Source organism: Centroberyx affinis, unplaced genomic scaffold, assembly GCF_046629955.1.
Source record: "Centroberyx affinis isolate AG114_WGS23_722 - 3 ecotype Tasmania unplaced genomic scaffold, CSIRO-AGI_Caff_v1 ptg004513l_1, whole genome shotgun sequence".
NCBI classification, from domain to species: domain Eukaryota; kingdom Metazoa; phylum Chordata; class Actinopteri; order Beryciformes; family Berycidae; genus Centroberyx; species Centroberyx affinis.
Window position 1 is genome coordinate 80,111 of NW_027282158.1, and position 24,064 is coordinate 104,174.

At 42.6% G+C, this 24,064-nt stretch overlaps 2 protein-coding genes across 2 annotated transcripts; one reads left to right on the plus strand and one right to left on the minus strand.

The window, feature by feature from the left end:
* Positions 1–3,272: 3,272 nt before the first annotated feature.
* Positions 3,273–7,133, plus strand: LOC139665284 (Y-box-binding protein 2-A-like). The gene is made up of 9 exons (XM_071544291.1): positions 3,273–3,387; positions 4,528–4,591; positions 4,744–4,777; positions 4,878–4,967; positions 5,054–5,287; positions 5,902–5,987; positions 6,163–6,373; positions 6,808–6,939; positions 7,080–7,133. The coding sequence occupies exons 1-9, from the start codon at positions 3,309–3,311 to the stop codon at positions 7,131–7,133; spliced, it is 984 nt and encodes a 327-aa protein (XP_071400392.1). The 5' UTR covers positions 3,273–3,308.
* A 1,256-nt stretch (positions 7,134–8,389) lies between these two features.
* On the minus strand, positions 8,390–23,480 carry LOC139665277 (solute carrier family 2, facilitated glucose transporter member 4-like). Its single transcript, XM_071544284.1, has 11 exons — positions 23,229–23,480; positions 20,230–20,325; positions 17,544–17,704; positions 14,484–14,608; positions 13,899–14,014; positions 13,403–13,565; positions 12,438–12,625; positions 11,687–11,791; positions 10,973–11,074; positions 10,617–10,820; positions 8,390–9,716 (listed from the first exon to the last, which is right to left on the minus strand). Exons 1-11 carry the CDS (start codon positions 23,259–23,261, stop codon positions 9,498–9,500), a joined length of 1,512 nt encoding a protein of 503 aa, XP_071400385.1. The 5' UTR covers positions 23,262–23,480; the 3' UTR covers positions 8,390–9,497.
* Between the last annotated feature and the right edge of the window lie 584 nt (positions 23,481–24,064).

A 24,064-nucleotide genomic window follows, 5' to 3' on the forward strand; every position in this document is an offset into this window, starting at 1 on the left:
ACAAAGTGAACCAAAGTGAACACATGGGATAAAGTAAATACAATTGCTGTTTTTCCTCCCAAAATGCCCTTTACACAGCATGTGTTCATAGTTATTTATAGACTCAAGCATGATGTCATAATTACACAAAGTAAGACTCAGTATCAAAACATACCAGGCCTGGAAGGATCGCTACTAGCTTTAAAAAGTTAATTTTAACCTCTGACGGCGGCACAATTGTTCCTTAACGCTGTACAATTGGGCCTCTTTCTTTTTTACAGTCTATGGCCTCCTTGTCCCAGTGTCTAGTTAGCCAGAATAAGCCACAGCTGAAATACCCTTTACTCGCAAGAGCTGCCAAAAACTCACCAAGGCTCAAATATAAAACTGTTTTGCTGGATGGATGTCTACCATAATCAAAATTTACAGCAAAAGTTTTACTCCATATTTAATTATTCTGAGAATATAAATTTTATTGTTTTGTATAATCAATTGCCTACTTCTATTTGACAAATCACATTTCACGCTTTTATTTTGAAGGCAAAATTGCTTGTCTTCCGGTCTTCTCGTGGCTTATTCTAGCTAGTTAGTTTGACGCTGCTCTCATCCAAATACCTATGAAATGAACCTCGGCGATTCACACACTGCGCATGCGTGGTCACCCTTCATTCTGGAGCAGCGTGGACCACAAACACACCGGGAGGAGGAGAGCAGCTCGGATCTTCCTCTGACCCGTTACTTTACAGCCGGACCTCCGTGAACACCAAACACCGCGGAAAACATGATAAATCATTTACACGCGCATCTTAAGGGATATTTTCCACAGGTATTTATAGTTAGAAAAATGTACTTTGATGACCACTGTGGCAAATAGGCTGAAAAGGTGGGTGAACTCTGACCTCCAGTCCGTCATCACCATGGACCCTTTGTGAGTCTGAAATAAAGTTTGAATTGAATTGAACCACCAATGTAAACAAAAAACATTACATTTTCAGAGAAGCGTTCATTTATGCCTTTCCTCCCTCAAAATACCATACATATCTTCATGTAAATTGTTTAATAGCACTTACTGTGATGTAGTATACAGTGATGTAACATTATCAAGATTTATGTCAGGCTATAACTCTGTTCCCCAAAATAAAAAGTGGGTAAGCTGCGTTTACCCCCTTCTATCCTATACTAGGATGCTGTATGGATCATTGTCTAACACTGGGTGAGTAGCACGACTTTGCACCCACAGGAGAGCAGTTTGATTCCAGGCGTGCCAAACAAAATCCAAACAGGCTATATCTCTTTCCTGAATTTACAGCGTTGAAAGCTTTCTTAATCCAGAGCGCCTGGGTGTGTGTACTCCTCCTCTTCTGTTACTAATAATTACACTTCTCATTAGAGTATTTTTTTTTTTCACTGTTCAGACAGAGAGCCGTGGCTTCTGCACACAGCGGATGGTTTCGTTGAACTTGGCAGAGGTGCGGGGTTAAATTTAGCGCCGTGAAACTGGAGTCCTATGACCTATGTGCCGAGGGCCACAGTGGGCGAGTTAAAGGAGTAGTTCACCCCAAAATTAAAATCCAGTCATTACCACTGAAGTTGGTAGGACCAGCAATCACATCTGTATCTCTCAGCATTTAAACTACTGAAGTTACAAAAAAAACCAACATAAAATGTCCATCAGATTTCTCCAAACAGCTCGTGCAACATAATCCAAGTGTTTTGTAGCCAAACATTGCATTGTGGGTCCAAAAAGCCCAATATTGAATTTTCATTCTGGGGTGAACTATTCCTTTAATGTTGGATAAAAGTGTGTGGGGGCAGCAGCGAGTCAGAGCGGGCCCGAGGCAATCGATGATCATTCAATAGTATGTGATGTTACTCAGTAACGCGTTACAGTAATCTGATTAGTTTTACATGTAGTGGGACGAATTTCTATTTTATGGTGGTATTAGTGGTGGTATTAGTGTATAACATAATTAGGCCTATCATACAGAAATTGAAAAGTATCCCTATCCCCCAATTAGTTTTCATCAAAATTAGTCATCCAGAAATGGCAGAAAAATAAACTTTCTCCTGGTGGAAGTCTATTCTGATTATTTTGATTTTATGGAGTGAAAGAATGGCACAATTAAAATGCGGTATTAACACAATCTGGTTAACCTGATCACACAGAGTAACAAATTACTGCTGTGAAATAATTAACGAGTGTCACATTAGTGTTTGTCAGTAACTGATCAACGCAGCTCTGGTTGTTTATATTGACTGCAGCACAGCAGCCTGCGCCTCTAATTTATCACCGCTGCAGGGGCTGAAATATCCAACAAGGTGACAGCCACACCCAAGGTATACTTAAACTGTAGCTGGGTATTATTCACTAAAGCAGGGGTTCCCAAACTTTTGCATGTCAAGGATCCCCAAATTGATCTGCATTAGACCCCATTTGATGAGGTTTTGTCCCAAGGAACCCCACCTGAGAAGACTTCTGTCTGATAAATAGGCCTACAATTAAATATTTTAAAACTAATAGTGAAATTTGTGTTTTTCTCATTTAGCTAGGGACATTTAGCTAGTGGTCCCCGGACCCCACTTTGGGAACCTCTGCACCAAAGGACAGGGTATCACAGTGTTTCAGCTTTGAACAGATGACGAGGTTTTTCCTTAATTTTACCCGAGGAGGCCTGGTTATAGCTTGTGTTATAAATTGAGTCCAGCATTTACTATCCATATGTTTCACAACAGTAGGATATATACAAAAGGTCTAAGGGCTTATAGTAGATACTTTTTGTTTTTTTTAAAGGCCAGTCATAAACACACAAAATATATTTCAACCCAATCTTTGTTTATCACAAACATCTAACGGTAAAGAAAAAAAAACATTTAGGCTACTAAATAAAAATTTGGGGCGTGATCATCATAGCAACAGCCGCCATTATAATAAAATCAGCTTGGCTATATTTTCAAAAAAGCATTAATTTGTGTTTTTTTCCCTGTAGAATACCCCCTCCTCATATAACGTAGCCTACCTCAGTTTGATAATAGCCTACTTGCTATGAGTTTAGTCTATAAAGCTTTATGTCTGTACAGGCAGATAAACAGAGTCGCACCTCTGATCTCAGGTCTACCTGTCCTCCACCTGTCGATTTTTCCCTCCCAATTGCCAACCGCGCGCAGCCAATCGGAGTCCTGGACGGGCTCCGGTGAAGCCAATGAGGGCGCGGCTTCAGGCCGGCAGCCCGTGGGGATGTCGGGATAAAAACTTAGCCGTGGTGGAGAGCAAAGTTTTGGAGAGAGCAGGAGGGAGGGGACACAGGAGCAAAAGTGTACCGACAGCGAGTATGACCGACGCCGAGGCGCAGAGCGCAACACCATCGGCACCGGTGGAAGAAAAGCCACAGCCGGAGAGGAAAGTCATAGGTAGGGCGAGAGTCTGATCCAGGCCCAAACTTTTGTTTTCAGGCTGTCCAGACTTTTAGAAAACACCAACTAAAGCCCTGGTTTATTTGTTTTTTTATTATGTGCCTGGGTATAGGTGAGATTGGACTCAAATATTGTTGTCGGATAAAGTTGTTTTCGGCTGTTGGCAGTGTAACTGAGAAATCCAAGTTTATCCACTTGTGAAATTAGTTTTATTATCTATCCTAGACAAGGTTGTATCTTCAGTTGTATCGCCAATCAATATGCTAATCAATCAATTCTTTCTGTGACACAACGCAGTGTTTCGTTTTTAGGAGCAACACGTGTCCTACGTTTTACGCATGGGTTTTGTGGGGAGCAACCATTTTAAAGAACTGCTTAAATCTCCACCATGACATGAAACGTCAACGTAAAACTCATTTATCCAGCTGAAAAACGTGTTGTTTCATTTATAATCCAAATGTAGGCCTACATGGGAGGTGTCATGCTTTATTTAAATGACATCCCATCCCTTCCCGTTGACGCACATATTTGTGTTTAATGGCTACCTTCAGCTGACCAGAGTCCAGTCTGTAATGTAAAAAAAATGATTAAAACTATGTTTATTTGCGTTTGAATGTAGGTTAGCGGTGTGAACACATGACCTAAATTTCCTCTTTATCTACTGTCACGCGCTCAGAGGGGCGGGTGCGCGCACACAGGTGTTCGTCATTTTCACGAGAAGCTGAGAAATCTGAGGATATCGGTGATTATGAGCATGAATAGTATGTTCCCGCTGTAAAGCTCTTCACTGCTTGTCTTCATGATAACTAGAAATGAATCTTGTACTGTTTGTGCAGGTTTCAGAGACTCATATCAGTGATTCTGGCCTACAGTAAGAGGCCAGAAAGATAAATGCGGCCCAGTTGTGTCGGAACCCTCCCACTTGACCTAGTGGGAGACAAAGTATTACTGTTAATGATTGACACACACAGCTCCCATTTCTACGTGTAGGCAAGTCGAGTGGGCCTGCCACGCTTGATACAAGTAGATAAGAGTGTATAGTTTCTGTGTTCTGACTTAATTTCTGTATAACTGTCTCTTGTGTGAATATTGTCATCAGTGTACATGATTAATCAGCTGCTGCCACTGTCGTTTCAGCCACCTTGGTCCAAGGCACAGTGAAATGGTTCAACGTGCGTAACGGATATGGCTTCATAAACAGGTACAATGTTCCCTGTCAATTGCCCTGCCATGCACTATATTATCTATATTACTGAAACCCGGCGCACTGTCAGATCCTTCAGTAGCAACAGCAGTCTAATTAAATGAAATCTAAAGCCTGAGTTTGCCAGTAACTGGTTTTAATCCTCACAGGAATGACACCAAAGAGGATGTGTTTGTTCATCAGGTAAGGCGAGGGGAAACTTCTTCCTAATGACTTATTAAAAGTGGGAGTGAACTTCTTGTAGCTTGACATCATTTTTTGACGCTTGATCTTCTCTCCTCAGACCGCCATCAAAAAGAACAATCCTAGGAAATTCCTCCGTAGTGTGGGAGACGGGGAGGTCGTGGAGTTTGACGTGATTGAAGCAGCTAAGGTAAGAATTGTGGGCTCCATTTTGATTATTCGGTGTATCACAACAAACTTTATGTGCTGACCTTGATTTTTCTTGGTGTCCCACAGGGCTCGGAAGCAGCCAATGTGACCGGACCCGGCGGCGTTCCGGTCAAAGGCAGCCGCTACGCACCCAACAAACGCCGCTTCCGTCGACGGTTCTTCCCCCGCAGCCCTCGGCCCGGCGACCAGGGCAAGCCGGCCGATGGCCAGGGCCCGCCTTCAGAGGGCGAGGGGACGGTGGAGAACGGGGGAACGAGGCCCGTACAGCGGCGCCGCAGACCCCGCAGACCACGGCAGGAGGTAGGAGAGCTGAGGCAGAGAGAGAAAAGCCCGTGGAGCTTCTAATTAGGCTCAATACTGAGGGATGTTGCTGCAGGGAGTGACATCCTTTTTCATGACAGCGTTTTGTTTACCAATTCTGTTTCAACCTTGCTTCTTTCTTGTCAGTTTAACTGGTGCAGACTGAAAGGATGTTTTAGGAAAATTGCGGTGTACTACAACTGAGAATGACCTTGTTCCTCTACAATCCACTGTAAAATGAAATGTATTATGCAAGTGGAAGTGAGGTAAAGGGAAGCAGTAGTACTTTGTGTGTCTGTTCCCCTATTCTCCCAGTTGGGAGAATTGAATGTTGGGGAACGTTGGTGTTGAAATTCTAAACCAAAGATTAACTTAAGATGTGTGTGCACAAATCCTACATAATGCCTAATTTGCAGTTTAAAGTCATCTGTATAGCTTAAATTTAACTTAGTGCTGTAATTTCTGCTCACTATCTCTATTCAGAAGATCAATTTGTCTGACACAATTAAGTTTCAGTGCAGTAAGGATTAGAGAGTCTATTCAAAGTAATGATAAACTGTTATTAAAGGTGTTTAGAGTTGTCTTGTTGACCGGTCTGAGGTTTGGTCTGTCAGGGTGAAGCTGGAGAGCAGAAGGATGAAGTAGCAGAGGGTGACCAGCAGAGGGCGCCGCGCCGCAGATTCCGCCCCCCATACCGCAGGTGACCATGACATCATCGCCTAAATTTTCTGTACCATCACACTTGTTACTTCCCTCATTCCCAGATGTTATAAATAGGCTACTGATTGAGGTTTAGTGTTTAACACAAACGACCTGATGACTCGAGACGTTTTGAAAGAATATACCATGCGTCTTCTCTGTCCGGTGGTCCGTAGGCCACTCCGCCCCCGCTCTGCTGCCGAAGAGCAAGCAGAGGGCCAGCAGGCGGATGCTCCAGCGGACGCCCAGGCCCAGGAGGAGGTCAAGCAGCCGGAGGCCCCCGGGGGCCAGGAGACCAACGGAGAAGCAGCTGAGGGCCAAGGCCAGAAACCACGCCGCCAGTTCAGCCGCCGTAGGCAAAGGAACTCCGAGTCCTCTGCCTCTAAAGTGAGCATGAGAATCGTATATTAATCTGCGCCAGTTGGGTGTAAACGCACACAGCAGACTATGATTGGAATATGATCCACCACCTCCGGAGGTGGTCCGGCTCCATTGTGATTAGATCTCAGCCAGGTGTAAATGTATCACCAAGGGGGTAGAAACATCATGACTCACCCTGAAGTGTCAACAAGGTTGCCTTGAGTCACTGTTTGATATTCAGACACTGAAATAATAGTTTTAATAGAAAACACTGGTCTGAAACATATTAAATATGCATACACATTTAATCGAAAAATCCTTCAGTTGATTTATTGTCAGTCTTTCTAATTGCATGCTTCAAGGAGGTTGGTGTGCTGAACATTTGTCTATTCGGATGTCTGTCTCTGGGATAAAGGGGTCCTATTGTATTTTTTTTGGTGCCTTTATTGTGCCTGTTGCAGAACGATACAGAGAAGTCTGCTTCGGAGCCTGGTACCCCTCCTCAGACCTCAAAGCCAGCCGACCTCAAATCCACATCGAAGTCACCGAAGGTCTCCCCCAAAACCTCTCCTAAAACGCCAAAATCACCTGAGGTAAGGGGCTGATGTTGCCGTTTTCTTGGCATTATGCTCAAACAGCTCAGAATACTGATTTTGATTTATTGGGATTGTTGTGTTTACAGTTGGCACATGCATATCTATCATAAACCTCCATCTTTCTAAACTGACTCCAGTTTCCCTCCCTGCAGCAGACAGCTGCCACAACAGTTCCCACACCAACAGAGTGACGCTGGTGGGAGGACGGCGTCACGTGACCCTTGGCAAGAGGTGGGACCCCGCGCTAAAATGGCGCAACCCTGGGTCAGGCGGGGTGGGCAGGATGAGGGTGTAGGGTTGCGCCTCTCGTGTTATAGGTGCTGTGTCAGCTATCTTGCACTGAGGACGACGTTTAGCTGGCTGTTTAGTTGATTTTGCCTGTAAATGGATTTATGGTGGGATGGAAAGGAAATTTGATTCCCAATATGAGTCTTAGGACTTGTCCTCTTACAGTCTTCTGTTGAATACAGGGATTATTTTGGTTACAAAGTAAAAGCTGAAACTCTGAGACCCTGGATTTCAGATTGAAATTAAATTTATGTTTCAGGGTTAGAGGTTTTTTACTTTTTTGTGTTCTAATGTCTATTTCTGTGTTTTTTAACTTTGCTGCCTATGTCCCCCTTCTCTCAACCCCTGTGATTCCTTTGCTTTTTTTTGTTTTCTTAGGTCCTTGGGTTGGTAAACTGGGGGACTGGACCTATTTCGCAACACGTGCACTGCTTTCCCCTCCCCCGCACTGCCCCATCCTCCAACCCACCCCACCTCGCCGCCGTCCCTCAGCCCCCCCATATCTTGTCTTGTTTTGTCCTGTCCAGGCACTGACTTCTGGGGAGGGGTTGGGTAAGAGGGGACAGAGGTGGGAGATGGGTGTATATTTAGAAATTGAAAGTACATCTTTAAAAGAAAAATGGAAAAAGAATGAAAATCTGCTTGGTATCCCAGTTATTCCATAACCCCCCAAGCTGTTTTTCTTTAATTGACTAAGATGGGGCACAAAAGTGGTGACTAGAGGAACCAGCCTTGATTTTATTTTATTTTTAAGTTAGTTGAGGGGAAAACCAAGCAGTGTGAGGTTGGTGGTGCATTTAGTTCTGCTACCTACCACCGTATTCAATTCTAAAACATGCCACCACCCCCCCACCCCCATTGCCTCAGTTTTGAGGATGGATTGATGAAAAGGAAAAACTTTTTGTTTTACTTTGTCTTATTTTTTTGTGTGCTTTTTTTTTGGAGGGGATTATGTGCAATGTCAGTAAATAAAAATTGTAATTAATAAATCATGTTTGCAACTAACAGGCTTCTCTCCTTATTTCTCCATGACCGTGACAAGGGTGCAGCCTTACAGCAAAACAGCTTTGGACTGTATTTGTACTTGCATGTTGACTTCAGAATATTGAACAATGTACAAAACCCCATGTGCAATACCAGTTAAAAAATCTTGACACAGATTAGCAGAGCCTCTCCAGGCTTTTGCTGTATTTCAGTAACAGTATTTGTCACATCATGACCACTTCATCAGTATTCACTCTTTATACAAATTACAGGTTTGAACAATCTCAATACAAATCTTCAGAAGGTAGTGATACACACTAGTAAAGAATGGACAGCAAACAGCACACATGTATGAGACAGATGCCAGAAAAGTACACAAACTAAAGGCTTGTGCAATACAAAATTCTTCTACAAGAAGACCTACTCTTGCAATTACAGATCTTGCTGTAGTACATTGGGCATTTGCCCATGAAACCAAAGATGGAGTAGGTAAAGAATTGAAACTTTTTGACCCTCATACCGTTGTATATTTTCAGTCAAAGCAGCACACTATATACATTAAATACTAAAATACATGATTTGCCCTCATCAAATTAGCATTTCTGCAGGCTGTGCAATGAGTTTCTCATGGACATGATCAGAAAAATACTACAGTTGATGGCACTCGCCTAGCTTGGTAAAAACAGGCGAGCGTGGTCAACTCCATGGCTATTTTCCTACTGTTTTACCTCCCATCTTTGAAAACTTTGGACGTCTTTGTAGATAAAGTGCAGGAATTCCAAAGTCTCTCCACCTCCGTCTGGCAATACTACATCTGTGTGCTTCACCACGGAATAAAACTCTACCATCTATTCCACATGTTCACCTTGGTGGTTAATGCCTCAATAGTCCAGACACCCCTTTTTTATTCAAGTTTGTCGGTGCAAAGCTTGTGTGACCATGCACAACTCACTCCTTGAAACTATATCCGTCAACTCTTACTCCATAAATGTTTCTTTGTCACAGCCTAATTCATAACTGTCTCCCTCTTGTTGCCATGGTACCAGTGAAGACCTGATTCTGTAGCAATCCTCTACCCAAATTCTTGTGCCCCTCAGACTCTGCTTTGGCACCCCTATCTAAGTGAATATATTAACAGTTGACCTCAGTATACATGTCACAGAAAATAAAAGAGCAGAAGGCTTCAGTTTGGACTCAGGCTCAAATATACAGTTCACCCCAAGCTGTACCCAGTTCCATCTCTCTCTCTCCCAGCCTCCTCCCCCTCCTTCAGGCGGGGACCCTCAGTTGAGGCTCTCCTCCCCCAGGTAGTCCAGCTCGGTGCTGGGCTTGCCCAGGTCCAGGTCCATGTCCATCATTCCCCCCGGCGAGTGCTGGTGGAAGTTGGCTGCGATCTGGTCGAAGGTCTTGCCCCGTGTCTCCGGCACCCGGAAGAATGTGAAGATGAGGAAGAAGAGGAGGAGTGCTGCGAAGATCAGGAAGACGTAAGGCCCACACAGGTGCTGCGCAGGGATGGGAGGAAGATCACAAATTAATTGTGACACATGAAGAAGGTTATCAGATATTACTAGAGCCACATTCGTAATATTATCAGAAATTGCTAGAGCTACAGTCCTAATCTGTAGAAGTAAAGTCACCCTGATGAAGGCTTCTTGCTGAATCGTTTGTGTCCTAAATAAAACACAATCAGAGTGTGCAGCTACACTTTACTTTTTACGGATTCCCTTTTTTCCAGCACCTCTACTTGGCTGTGTGCTCTTCTCTGTCCTTTCCTTTAGAGCTACAGTTGTAGGCATGATGGGAAGAAGTGACAGAATTGCCCACACAATCATGAAGGTAAAGCTGCTACGATTAATCGATTAGTTGTCAACTATTAAATTAATCGCCAACTATTTTGATAATCAATTAATCAGTTTGAGTAATTTTTTAAGAAAAATAAGTCAAAATTCTCTGATTCCAGCTTCTTAAATGTGAATATTTTCTGGTTTCTTTACTCCTCTATGACAGTAAACTGAATATCTTTGGGTTGTGGACAAAACAAGACATTTGAGGACGTCATCTTGGGCTTTGGGAAACACTGATCGACATTTTTCACCATTTTCTGACATTTTATAGACCAAACAACTAATCGATTAATCGAAAAAATAATCGACAGATTAATCGACAATGAAAATAATCGTTAGTTGCAGCCCTACATGAAGGTACTCCATATTTTGAAATATTTGCAGTGTATCTATACAGTAGCAACCAAATAAATTGGAACCATTGTGTTTCACCACCAGACTTCAATCAAACCAGTGAGCAGTGGATTACTTTCATTGTTGTGTGGACTCTTGTTCGTCCTCTGCCTGCTGCCACAACGTACAAATGTGCCACATCTGCTGTAGGTAAAAATGACTCACAGCAACATATTGGAAGCCCATGCCGATGATGAAGTTGGCAGTCCAGTTGGAGCAACCGGCCACAGCCATGGCAGCCGGCCTTGGACCCTGAGAGAAGAGCTCAGCCACAAAGAACCAGGGGATGGGGCCTGGACCCACCTCGAAGAAGGCCACGAACCCAAAGATGGCCAGCATGCTAATGTAGCTCATCCAAGGCACACTGTCCTGCCATGGGGGAGAAGAGAGGGAATCAGTCTCAGTTGTTTTTCATGCTGACAGGAAAGCTCATATGGACTTCTGATATGTTGTGCTCTATGTGCAATTGTTCTCTAATTCCATAACAGTACAGGACATTTGATATCCCTTGGGAGACTGACCAATAAGGCGAGAGCCACTGTCATGACGATGGCGCAGATGCTCATCCCGCCCAGTCCCAGCATGTGGAGCGTCCGCCGGCCCATCCTCTCTACCAGGAAGAGCTGTTGATTGGACAACAACAGGGTTACAGATACAGTAGGTCAGCACCCACAGTGTCCTATGGGAGCCAAGATTTATGTTTCCCATTTCAGTGTGAATGACACTGGGTTAAAGTGAGAAAACTGCTCTGTTTTGATGACATAGCACATTTACAAAGTGGACACACAAGCTGTTAAAAATTCAGTTAGGGGTGTACTGAAATAGAATTGCATCATGACATTTTCATATTCAGTCTGAAGAACAGCAATCCCTCCTTGCCATGTTGATAAATCCAAGGGTGAAGCTTCGTACCATCTTGACCCAATCAGTGACATTGAAACATCTGGACCTGACAAACCAAACTCGGCCTGTTTGGACGCAAAACTATTCGTGAGGCAGGTGACCCGGAAAGGGCGACCGATATCCCCCGTTATCTTGTTTGCTCTTTGATAACTATGTTAAACAGTAATAGAGGCAGACATGGGTATAAAGCAGTGCTGTACACACACACACATTGAACCCTCTTGAGAATTGTTAAGTTCTTTTGTAAGAATGGAGCACATCAAAAATCCCAGATGTGTAAATTGTAGCCACAAAGCTTTCGAGGCACGATGGCGGTCGGTTTGATTACTGACCGAGACGACAGTGAAGGCGCAGTTTACTACGCCGGCTCCGATGGTGGCATAGACTGGACTCTGGACTCCCGCCTTCATGAAGATACTGGTGGAGTAGTAGAATATCTGGTCAGAGGAGTGAGAGCGGATTAGTATTATGCCAAAATTACACTGCACTGATTCACATTTTTGAAGGATTTTGAGACTTTCTAGATTCATTTCAAACACTGGAACATCACTGGACACTCATGCAATGATGCAAAAATATGCATACATATTTTCAGATCACACACACACTAACACTTTTTTCTTTTTTTTTGTTCTCATGCATACGTGATATGTGCTTTTATATCTGTCAAATAAATACATAAATAATGAAAGAAAAAAAGAAGAAAACAAAGTAACGAAGAAAGAAAGAAAGAAAGAAAGAAAGAAAGAAAGAAAGAAAGAAAGAAAAGAGAGTAACAATGAAAGAAAGAAACGTATATAAAATAAACACTCTGATCCAATTCCAGGATTAGTTCAAATAGGTGTTGCAGCTTAAGAATTTATCTTATTTGGCTATTTGTATGAGGATATATGAACAATATAGTTTTATTTCGGCAATAAGGCTAGATGATGAATTTTCATTGTATTCACATTTTCCTAGCTGTGGGGTCATTTTCCCAGCTGTGTGTGTGTGTGTGTGTGTGTGTGTGTGTGTGTGTGTGTGTGTGTGAGAGAGGAGGAGTGTCACCATGTCTAAATGAGTGTAACGGAACCGCTGACTCACAGCGTTGATCCCGGACAGCTGCTGGGAGAGCTGCAGCATGATGGCGATGATGATGGGCTGGCGGTAGAGTGGAGAGCGGAAGAGCTCCGCGATGGACACCTTCCTCTCCATGTCCATCCTCCTCTTCTCCTCCTTCATCTCCGCCAGCATGTCTCCCACCTCCTGCCTGCCTGTCAGCCGCCGCAGGCCTGGGCAAGCGAGGGATGGAAGGGGAGAGAGTTGAGATGTGTGTGTGTTCTGATATTTCTATTCTTGTGGCAATCACTTTGAGTTTTGGACCTTCGGAGTGAGGGCATTTTTGCAAAGTGAGGTCATTTTGGTTGGTACTCATTCTGTCAAGGGGCTGGTTTAGGGCTGGGACTTGGGTTAAAGGAATAGTTCACTCCAAAATGAAAATTCAGTCATTATCTACTTACCCCCATGTTAGTCGAAACTGCACTGATGTTCATAGGACACACAGAAAGTGTGTTTGGTGAAAGCCCCCGTAGTTCCATCTCAGGCTTTAAACTATTGAAGTTAACAGTTAAAAGTTATCTTTTTACAGCTCCAAAAAACACACAAAATGCCAATCAAATTTCTCCAAACAGCTTGTGCAGCATAATCAAAGTGTTTTGCCAAACCTACAGTAGGAAGCAAATGGCAGGGTGCACATTATCAGTGAAGAAATTATGGGAGATAATGAGGTAAATATTGGTCTTTTGGACCTACAGTACAATCGTTTGGCTATAAAACACTTGGATTATGCTGCATGAGGTGTTTGGAGAAGTTTGATGGACATTTTATGCTCTAGCCCCATTAACTTCAATAGTTTGAGAAAAGGCTGAGATGGAACTACGAGGGGCTAACTTTCTGTGTGTTTGTACAAACTACAGTTTCAACTGACATGAGGGCGAGTAGATAATGACAGAATTTTCATTTTGGTGTGTGAATTATTCCTGTTAAGTGAAGTGATGTCCTGTGCTCACCGCTCTTGGCGTGGTGCTCCTGGCAGCGGACGATGTAGAGGAATCGGGGGCTCTCGGGGCAGAAGGGCAGCAGCGCCATCTGAAGCACCGTGGGCAGAACAGTTACCCCCAGCAGGACGGGCCACAGGTCCTCACTGCCCAGTAACGACTCCAGACCGAGGACCTACACAGCCAGAGAAGACACACATAACAGCATGGAATAAAGATAAAATTACTTTTCATAAAAAGATAATACAAAACATATTAAGAAGCCTCTCTCTGGGAAAGCCACTTCAATGCAAAAGGGTGAAAATGTATTAATTGTTTAGATGCTGCCTGAGGAAGAGCGCTAAGCTTGAAATGCGTTGCATGTAGTATAGAAGCCTATCACTGTGTTGTTTGTTGTTCTTTATTGTTTTGCGCTTACCAAGCATTTAATACATTTTCACCTTTTACATGGCTTCCAACCTTTTCATTATGATTTCTGCACCATGGATACCACAGTGTGCGGTCGTACCTGTGCTATGAGAATGCCAGTGACTATGGCCAGCTGGTGCAGAGTGCCCAGCGCCCCTCGCAGGCTGGTGGGAGCAATCTCACCCACATACATGGGCGTCAAGCCTGATGCCAAACCTGGAGACAGGACAGGTCGGGTGAGACACAGAGACAAGTGTCCCTTTAAGGCACAAGGGAGGTAACCGACTGAAGGATGGCTTGGTCAGATCTTGGTCAAACAGTAGCTGCAAATAATTCTTATCAGATGGTGTCATTTTAACTGTCAATCACAGTGAAGAAGAAAATACCCAGAATCCACTGGTGCTTAAGGGTAGAATTAAAGAGAGATTGCTAGAAGGTCAGCCTCCCTGTAAGAGACTGGCTCATGTAACCCATCTGTTTCTTGCTCCAGGATATTTTTCTTAATCCTTTACAAATGATGCATTTTGAAATAATACTGTATGAGTATAAATAATGATCTGACTCGTATGTTGTCTTGCACTTGTTATCAACTTGCTTAGTTTGAAGAAACAACAAAGAAGAGGAAAGAAAAGAAAGAAGAAAACAAAGTAACAAAGGAAGAGATAAAGAACAGCGGACCGCTCACCACAGTAGGCGCCGATGACGAAGCGTCCGAGGATCATCATTTCGAAGGAGCGACTGACCTTGGACATTCCCATCAGCCCTCCACCAATGAAGGCAAACAGGTTGTTTACGAGCATCGCTTTCCTCCTGGAAAAACACACACAAGCATCATTGGAATAATTCAGTTCCAAAACGCGACTTATATCCACATATTACATATCAACTGATGATGATTGCTCAATACAAATGAATGAAAATAGAGATGATTACATCCTCTAAAATACCCAATTTACTCACAGCAATCCTTGATGTTTTATTTTATCTAATCTAACCTAAATGTGACTATTTCATGAATGAATGAGTCAAGATAGCCATTAACTTCAGTAATATTCAATAGTGAATTTAATCTTCATGCCAGCAATCATTTTGTGGTGTCACATTTTTAACGATGGACGTCTTATTTTGGAACAAAACTTTGTTTTGTTCCAAATGTATCATCCAGGAAAAGAACATGATCTAAAATTCTGTTTTTGTTTAAAAGAATTGTCTCAGCATCTGAAGAGCTTTGCTTCAAGATGAGATTCCAACCATTTGAAAAAAGAACACCCATTCTTCAAAATAATTAATAGCACAAAATTAAAACAATGATACTTTAAAGACTGTTGGTAACTTAAGTCTTGGGTTGACACGATGCTTTTACAGATCGGACACTGAATGATGCACTAGCTGATAGGTGTATTTTGGATATTTTGGACGTGTATAAAACCTTTCCAATTTTCCTTAACCTGTGCACAACCTGAACTACACATGATTTACTACTGAAAAGACGTTCCTATTTTTATCTTTTAGCCTCCAGAGGGCAGTATGACACAAAAACACAGAAGACTTCAGTCAGTTGCTTAGTTCCTAAGTGCAATCAGTAGCTGTTCCTTCTGTTTAAAAAGGAAAATGTTATGGAAGGTATGTTTCAGTGACACAGCAGACGTAGAAAGAGCAGGTAATCAAATTCTTAATGTCAACACTCAACAAGGCACAAAGACGACAGATCCATATACTGGAACACTTGACTTTGCCAGACTGGCCATTGCTGGCAAGGTTGGGATTTTTCCATTTTACTTGAAGCTGTTTTTAGATCATGAACAGTCCTGCCAAAAAGTTGTTTTATTGCAAATGTTATTTTCCAGTGCTGTGTAACACAGTTACAGCTTGGTAATAACAATGGCAGGAGGTTGATTCTCACTACCTACACTAAAAAAGTACACACTCAAAATTAATTACTTCCAACACTTCTAGTAAAAAATGTTTTAAAGCCTCCTTCCATGCTTGCCTCTTTCATTTTCTGCACCAGGTTCTCCTCCCATAGGAAGGCAAAGCTACATAAAAATTGTCTGTTAATGGGAAACTCTATGGCTGCACCTCTTCTCTCACAATATCCCAAGTAAGTTTGGCCACGCAAGTTTTTGCTGACGCACGTTTAAAGCACTTTGAAAGCTCCCGCTGTCTCTCCCAGCCACACCGGTGACCTCTGCCTTTTGAGGACCACCTTGTCCCGACTGCACCCAAGTTAAACACAGTGCAGCCGGCTCCATTAGGATCCGCTTTCAATCAGTGGGAGCTGTGGGCTGCGGCCCAGTCTGCATCCAGGCTCGGGTTACAGCGGGAAACTGGGTCGACGAGGAACATCCAGGGCCAAGTTCCTCCTGAATGACTGGGACTGGGACTGGACACACGGATCCATTTTGGATCCCTGCAGTCCCAGGGATCCATTTTGGATCCCTGCAGATGCAGAAAGGAGACACTAATCTGTCATGACTCAGAGTACTGGACATCTAGAGTATTTTTTATTACAATGTCCAAGCCAAAGATAGCATGGACTGAGGTTTTGCAGAGTTTGGATGGAGCTGTTTTATTATTAAGGCCAGACAGAGGACATACAGTACATATACCTGACTGTCCAACAGTAGGTTTGCATTGCCATGGGTGCATAAGTGAATAAATCCATGGTACAGATGCATGTACAGCTGTGACTGTGTGTAGTGTCTGTTATGACTTATGCATATCTGACATATCTGATATTGGACTTCCACACCTGCCCTATACAAATGTGTATACTATGGTGTAGCAGGTGTGAGCTAGCAAGGAGCTTCACCTGTCCTCTCACAATGTGTCAAAACTGTAGTTCAGTAGTTTTGGGTAAACGGCAAAACTTTAGAAGTCAGTTGTCAAGTCTTTTTGCTGAAGAGCGGTGGTAACATAACGTACCTAGTTTGTGTATGTATATGTACGTTCGCAAAATGTACGTATGTCATGTTCCATACAACTGCTACCATAAGACTTCTAAACTTTAATCTGAGGGCAGCTAATTCGTTTGACGTAATTAAGTGTTTACAAGAAACGTACCATTTTAGATTATAATTTACTGGCAGTTTGTTATTGGTGCTTTTCATTTATATATATATATATTTTTACTCTTTTACATTCTTTTGTCCATTTCTTTCTTTTGTTTTAATTCTTTAATTTTTTTATTTCCTTAATTTATGGTACTGTAACCTGTAATCTTCTCTCCTGCTTCTATTTTTATGACCTTTTAAGTTGCTCTGCACATTGCAGCGCATTGCATTGCATTTCATTTTAAAGAAAGAAATTTTGACTGATTGATAAATCCTGCTGTTAGGTGAAAAATGTTTTCTCCGAAAAGGACATACAGAAGGAAAAAAGTTAAAAAAAGACTCCTATGCAGTTTGATGCTGTACAATGTTTTACAGATTAGTTGACGTGCTGTTTTGCTTTACTGGGTATAGGATAGTGGACTGTGCAACCGTAAGAAAGGTGAGAGAGGGAGGACATGACTGTGACACAGCTGCTGATCCACATTTGAACCTACTACTTCACATGTACAGTATGTAGATCAGCTGAGGCCTGGTGCAGCTCATACAAAAGGGTTTCAAAGGTTTTCACAAGCTTGGGTTCATGCAACAGGACATCAAATGAACTTTCACTTCCAATCACTGATTAGAAACACTCTAAACTGGAATGTGTGACTTTCTGCAGATCTGTAGATGCCTGTGTTTTTTTCTCCTACCTGCCCAGCCACTCGGAGACGAAACCGACGCAGAAAGAGGAGAACATGCCTCCGATGGAGAAGATGGCCACGGACAGGGACCAGAGGGAGGTGAGGGTGCCTGAGGGGATCGGTTCTCCATATCGGTGCACCCAGGTGGCGTTGTAATCCGCCTCAATGATCTGCACCGGGCAGACCAGAAGAAACCGTGTCAAAGACATGTTAAACAACAGATCGCCCCACTAAGAGATCTCTCACAACATCTTAGGAGTGAAACAAGGCAGAGCAGAATACATAAAGACACATGCTAAGTTCAGATTTGGAGTTTGGATCATGTTGCTTCATATGGTCAAGGTAACCTGATTAGAGACTCCAGATCAACACTCCTCCTCTGAGATGTTTTACAAACTGAATTCAAAATGGACCTTTCCAAATACCTAAGGGCATTGTATAAGCAAATTTAAAGATATAATATAAAATATCTTTGAGAAACCCAGAGAAAAGCAATTGTTTCACCTTTATTTATCCAAGCAAGTGTGCAAGCTCTCTTATGTTTTTTTACAGTAGTTTGAGAGTATTTTTTATTACAGTAGTTGTGATATTACCTCTTCACTAGACGTTTCTGTTGGATCTCTGCTCTAATTAGCTAGCTTACTTGTCTCTATTGTAAAATTGTGACTTTAATATTTATGTCAATTAAGCTGTGCCACAGGCTTGTCAATGTTGCTGCAATTCCCTAGTCGATAAAAGTCATAGATTACTTAATGCCCCTTTAACTCCACTGCTAATAAGATCAATGTCAGAGATCGAAACCCAGCAGAGCTTTCTCTCCTGTGTTTTCTGCACTCTGTCCCCCTCACTACTTTCTATCTGACGAAATTAAAAATTGCTAATGGTGAGTGAACCGCCCACTCTTCTTTGTTTAAGCAACATAAATTGACCTTTGGATTATGCACAGTGTATAAATTAAGGGTTATTATAAAGAACACTAAATCCAGGCGCTATGACCTGAGAGAGTAAAGCAAATTGTTAAGTATGTTGACAGTAACACACACTCAGTTGTCTCTCTCTTGCTAACACACTTCTATCAACAGGGCCGTCCCCAAAATGTCACCCAGGCAGGTTGACTCACACAGCTACGTCTACTCTATTCAGTTCTATTCTGGTTTTAGGGTTTCTGTTTGTGAAAATCCGGCAGCAGAGTCATGTTTTTGGCAGCAGCAGTGACGGGTCAAGGCGATACAGATTCATCACCAGAGGTCAAAATACTAGAGGCCAAGTCAGAAACAACTGTCCATTCATCTCTGTCTGACTGTGTATGCATTACCACATGCCTAGCAATATTCTCTGGTGACAGATGTGGTGTGACATACTGTATAGGAAATTGAAGTAAGGGTAGAATTAGGGGTGAAAATAATAGAAATACATTTCTTTGAAGTGGAAATATTTTGTTGTTTTGCAATATGCGGTTATGCATATTCATACATTTCTTGACTGATTTTTATTTCTCCATACTAGTCCTGATAAAAAGGTATGATACAAATATAGGTACTCATAAATCACATCTGATACATTTGCATAAACAATACCCAAGCAATCCACCATAGCAGAACATTGCAAATGACTGCTATATGAAGAACAACATGTTTTATGAACACTGCAAATCAGGTTTCCAAAGATCCATCTGCCTCTATCTCTATAGTGTTTGTATTGGATGTGGCAAGGTCCCACATGTGTGTATGGCACCATGTTCCTTTCCGGATGCGTCAGAGAACCAACCATAAAATCAACCATAAACCCCCCCCACCCCCCCACCCCATCCCCACAACCAATAAAAAAAATACAGAAATAGCCCCTCTTTCCCATTACACCAGAGGCAGAACTGTCGTAAAACCTCCTCTACCTAAGCTGATGCCTGAGATGGGGAAGGGGGAAAGGAGGTGTGTGTGTGTGTGTGTGTGTGTGTGAGCTGAGTGAGAGAGAGAGAGAGAGAGAGAGTGCAGCTTGTCACGGGATGGAGGGTGAGGAAGAGGAGGAGGAAGGGTGGGAGAGTTTTTGGCGATGCCATGTTTCCTTAAAGAGCACGCTGTTGTGCACACATAACTAAGACGCATTAATCCCCCCCCCCCCCACACACACACACACACACACATTCTCTCTCTCTCAACTTCCTTTCTCTGTAGTCGACAACTGACTCCCCATCCCAAAGTTTTCCTGTTTCCTTAAAACTGTTGTACACTCATTGCATCAGTTGACAGCATCGCATGTTGGGGACTGATTCCCTCGTTACAGTTTATTTTCTAAACACCGTCGGCACGATCTGACTGGCTGAGGATGTTGTGGATGTTGTGGTGTCAAACACGCCGCCTCGTAAAAATGATGAAACAACAAGAAAGAGCTTAGTTGACTGGAATCAAACACACGTCTGGTTGAATGTCACTGTATCATCCTCCCGCATCCTGCATCAGCACTTCCATCTGCAGGATCTCTGTCTTTTACAACAGAATCAGACATTACATAACACTGAAGCATGAATCTGAGATGATGCTGAGACGATGGTTGTTCTTTTTTTCCCCCAAAAAGCTGTAATGCTCAATAAACAACTGATCACAAAAAAAGAACGTCTGACATACACTTTGATCAGTGATTGAAGGATAATTTTAACTCATTCATTGGCAAAATGCAACATCAGGACAGGCGGTCTTACCTTCTGAGGTGCATTGATGACGCCAATGTTGTAGCCAAACTGCAGAGATCCCAGCACAGCAGTGAAGACTGAGAGGGCAAGGGTTCCAGTCACTATCTGGGGTCCACACACACACACACACACACACACACACACACACAAACAAATATAGAGAGCAGAACAATGCATTAAAAACAATATTACTTTGAGAATGATGATGAATGCGATGAGAATGGTCTTTGTAATAATAATGACAAATGAAAATGAAGCTTATGTGGAAACTGTTCACTCATAAAGTCTGTGGCACAATCATTCACACATGCATGTATCTACACACACACACACACACACACACACACACACACACACACAGCCCATTGCACTAATATCTACTATATATAACTATGATCCTAATGAGAGACAATCCGTTAAGGGCCGTCCATGACTTCACAGTCTACTTTGTTCTTGGCGCCTGAACTTTAGCTTCCCTCCAGTTTCCCATCATGCCTCAGGCACCTGTCTCCACGGTGACTGACAAGAGGCCCTCGGAGAGTTGAGGTCTTCCCTACTGTTTACGTCCTATAGAGACATTTAAAAAACCTCGGCTCTACCAGGAGAGGCAGACAGGAGCTGTTGGTTGTGAGATTTTGGACAGATTAGTTACTTAGCAACAAGGATTGTGTCACTAACAATAATGAGAGACTGAAAACCCGAAGTTGACATGGATCAGACAAGACTTTTGGATGTGATCTTTGCTGTTGTCTGACAGTGTCATTTCTCAACCAAATGCCTACTGTAGTAGAACTAGGGGGATTAGCAGCATATTGTCGTTGTCAGGTGAAAACTTTGTGACTCCAGTTTTTGAGATTTTCATGTTTTCATGAGGAAGCTCTACAACACTTGGATTTATGAAACCTTTCAAAACCCCATTGGATCAACATGTAAAAATGTATGGTTGTCGGGCTCAAAACAAAGCTGTTTATTTTAATTCCTGAAAAATTGGAGATGCAAACAGTGATATGATGTAACTTAAAAATGGCCCTAGATTTGAGTGCAACTTTAGGTTTGACAGGGACAGCAGACCGTACACATGCACATCTTTGTTGTGCACTATCTGAAAAAAAAAAAGAAACTCTGGAGAGCGATCTGCCCTGTATACGTTTAGCGTTTTATATTTCGCCAACATGTACAAAATTGTTTTTTCTGTTCTATTCTATTCTATTCAGCAGGGTTTGAGTTTGTCTGGGTGTGTCTGTAACTCTGTGACTTGACCTTGCCGTGTTGAGTCTCCAGATAAGTACTGTTTAGTATTCATAAACCAAAACAAAAGGGCAAGTGTTTGTGTGTGTGTGTGTGTGTGTGTGTGTCCTTGCTGCAGAAAAGGTAGAGCACCAGAGGCGGTCAGTCATGCTCTACCTGCTTTTTTTTATAACATGAAACACATTCCTCTTTCAGTGCTGATGCTGTTGTGCATCTAGTTTGACTCAAGTGTGACTCTGACACCTTAAAATGAAACACCGCCTTAAAACACAAATCACACGTTTCTCCTGTCATCTCATCATAACCCACTCCACTGGTCTGGAATATGCCATCTCCACATCCAATATAATACTTATACAGTTTACTTTTACATATTATACAGTATATCGCATGTTGACGATGTCCATTGTCTGGCATTTTGTTTTGTTTTGTTATTTTCATTTTATTATTTTTATTGTTGTTGCTCTTTGTGTTCTTTTATTCTGTGAACACCTCAAATGTGTTACACTGCGACCCAAATTTCCCCATGTAGACAATAAAGTTGCTATTCTATTCTATTAATCAAGTACAGTTTGATCATATGTGCATATGAACAGTTTTCAAGACATGACCAAGACTTAATGGGACGTCCTCAACAGACCTGCCACTGATCTGAAAGGGAGACCTGTTTCATCAACTCAGAGAGTGTTTATTTTTTGCTTTGTTAGAGTTTCCACACTACTGGGATTTATTAAACATTGATGCTAACACTTCTGGACCAGTAAATGTACCCATATCAGGAATACACAGTCAGCCTCCTGTTTATTGTCAGTGGAGCAGCTTCAGCACTTCTATCTTGATGACATCATCGATAAGAGTCTGGTCTCTCTTGTTTCAAGCTTAGGGAGAGACTTTATTATGACCCAAACTGTCCAAGATCACAGGAATAACGTGTCAGTTCTGTTTCATGGTGGATCTCATGGGTTTTCTGCCGATCAAACCTACACTCACATCACCCAGGACAGGTACGCATCCATGTGGCCGAGAAATGATAATGAATTGTCAAACAGAGCTGGAGGGAGGGGGCAAGAAAGGTTTTGTTTATGTGAGTGGTGAAGAGAAACCAGTCGGACTAGGTGGCATGACGATCCTAATAAACTGCTGCTCAGCTCTGACCTGTAAGCACACATATTTGCCTGGTCAAGGTCAGAACTAAATAAGGGCCAAAGCCCCTTCAGATCAGGCTTGATATTAGTTTCCCTCCCACACTTTCTACTGAAACTCACACATCTACTAGTTGTTGGTTGTAGATGGCTGTTGCTCTCTGGGGTCTGGATCACCGAAGTAGCCTATGGTATGGCCTATTGCTGAACAAATCCTTTTAAAATAAATATAGGCAGCCTATTCTATGACATTTTTGGGGAGGAGTATGTTGGGTAACGGATAAGAGAATGTGGAAAATAATGGAAATGTATCTTCTCACCAAGATCGTCTCACTTTTGTAATATTTTTATTATGAGGTATTTTTTGCCTGACAAAAGTACGTTTTTTTTATTCTATTAGTTAAATGTGTTTCAAGACAACAAAGCACTTAAGTTCTCTTACATTACATTAGTTACATACAATGTAATACAGACATAAACCCGTGCGTAAAATCCCTTTTGAGCCTCAATGGAAATGCGCACGGCACAATGTGGAAATGCGCATGGACTTCTCACAGTAAAAACAGTCAAAAATAATTGCAGCCAGTTAAATAAATGGTGAAAGCTCTTTGAAATTACCTCCCCTCCGAGCTGCTGAAACCCGGCCGGCATGACTTTGACAGCGCCAGACAGCCACTCGCAGTCGGTGACAGTTGCGTCTTGTGCCAAATGGAGACCACGTGAAACTCTCCCCAAAAGGAAAACAAGCCCGACTAAGATCTTTGGCACTTCTGAGAAAAAATAACTGGAAAAGTAGAATCCACGTCAAAAGAGGATCCCAAAGTGATGAATCTTCTGCAGCGCGTCCTCCCTTGTTTGAAGTTTGTGTTGTGTCCGTCCGGCCGGGATAGAGTGACACCCGCACACCCACTTGCACGCCTCTCTCCGTGTCCAGGGGGGAGGGGGGTGAGGCTGATCTTGAGGGCGACAGAGGTCGTCTTTTGTGGCAAGAGACGCAAGCAGGAAGCTGTCTTGACCTTAACCACCATTGGCTGAAGCCTAGAAGAGTGTTCTCTGTATACAGGAAGACCAACATGCTGTGCAACACAAGACTGGGGTGATCAAACAGACAAGAAGGTCCATTTTATTTAATTAGAGGACCAAGGGTGGAAGCATATCACAGGTGATGGACATGGGCCACAAACATGATTGCCTTATAATTAAAATCATCTCAATATCACTGTTCAAACAGCAGAATTGTATCAACAGACTAAACAGTACATCTTATCACCCTCTGGAGCTTTTTAGCGGGCCAAAGAGAGTTTTGCTGAGGGCCAAATTTGGTCTCAAGGTCCTGATTTTGCAGCCGTGTTACATAACTTCCACTGGTCTTTTTTAAGAACAAGAAAATCTGTAGTGTAAATGCAAAACAGAAGCAGATGTCCAAACATGGGGTTGACTCAACAAGGACCCAA

Excerpts from the sequence above, each read along its gene's own strand:
- LOC139665277 (XM_071544284.1), bottom strand. The coding sequence starts at position 23,261 with ATGCCGGCCGGGTTTCAGCAGCTCGGAGGGGAG. Across the intron at positions 13,566-13,898 it reads CTGGCATTCTCATAGCACAG|GTCCTCGGTCTGGAGTCGTT; the intron begins GTACGACCGCAC and ends CTGGCTGTGTAG. Across the intron at positions 12,626-13,402 it reads GGAGCACCACGCCAAGAGCG|GCCTGCGGCGGCTGACAGGC; the intron begins GTGAGCACAGGA and ends TCGCTTGCCCAG.
- LOC139665284 (XM_071544291.1), top strand. The coding sequence starts at position 3,309 with ATGACCGACGCCGAGGCGCAGAGCGCAACACCATCGGCACCGGTGGAA. Across the intron at positions 5,988-6,162 it reads TTCCGCCCCCCATACCGCAG|GCCACTCCGCCCCCGCTCTG; the intron begins GTGACCATGACA and ends GGTGGTCCGTAG. Across the intron at positions 6,374-6,807 it reads CCGAGTCCTCTGCCTCTAAA|AACGATACAGAGAAGTCTGC; the intron begins GTGAGCATGAGA and ends TGCCTGTTGCAG.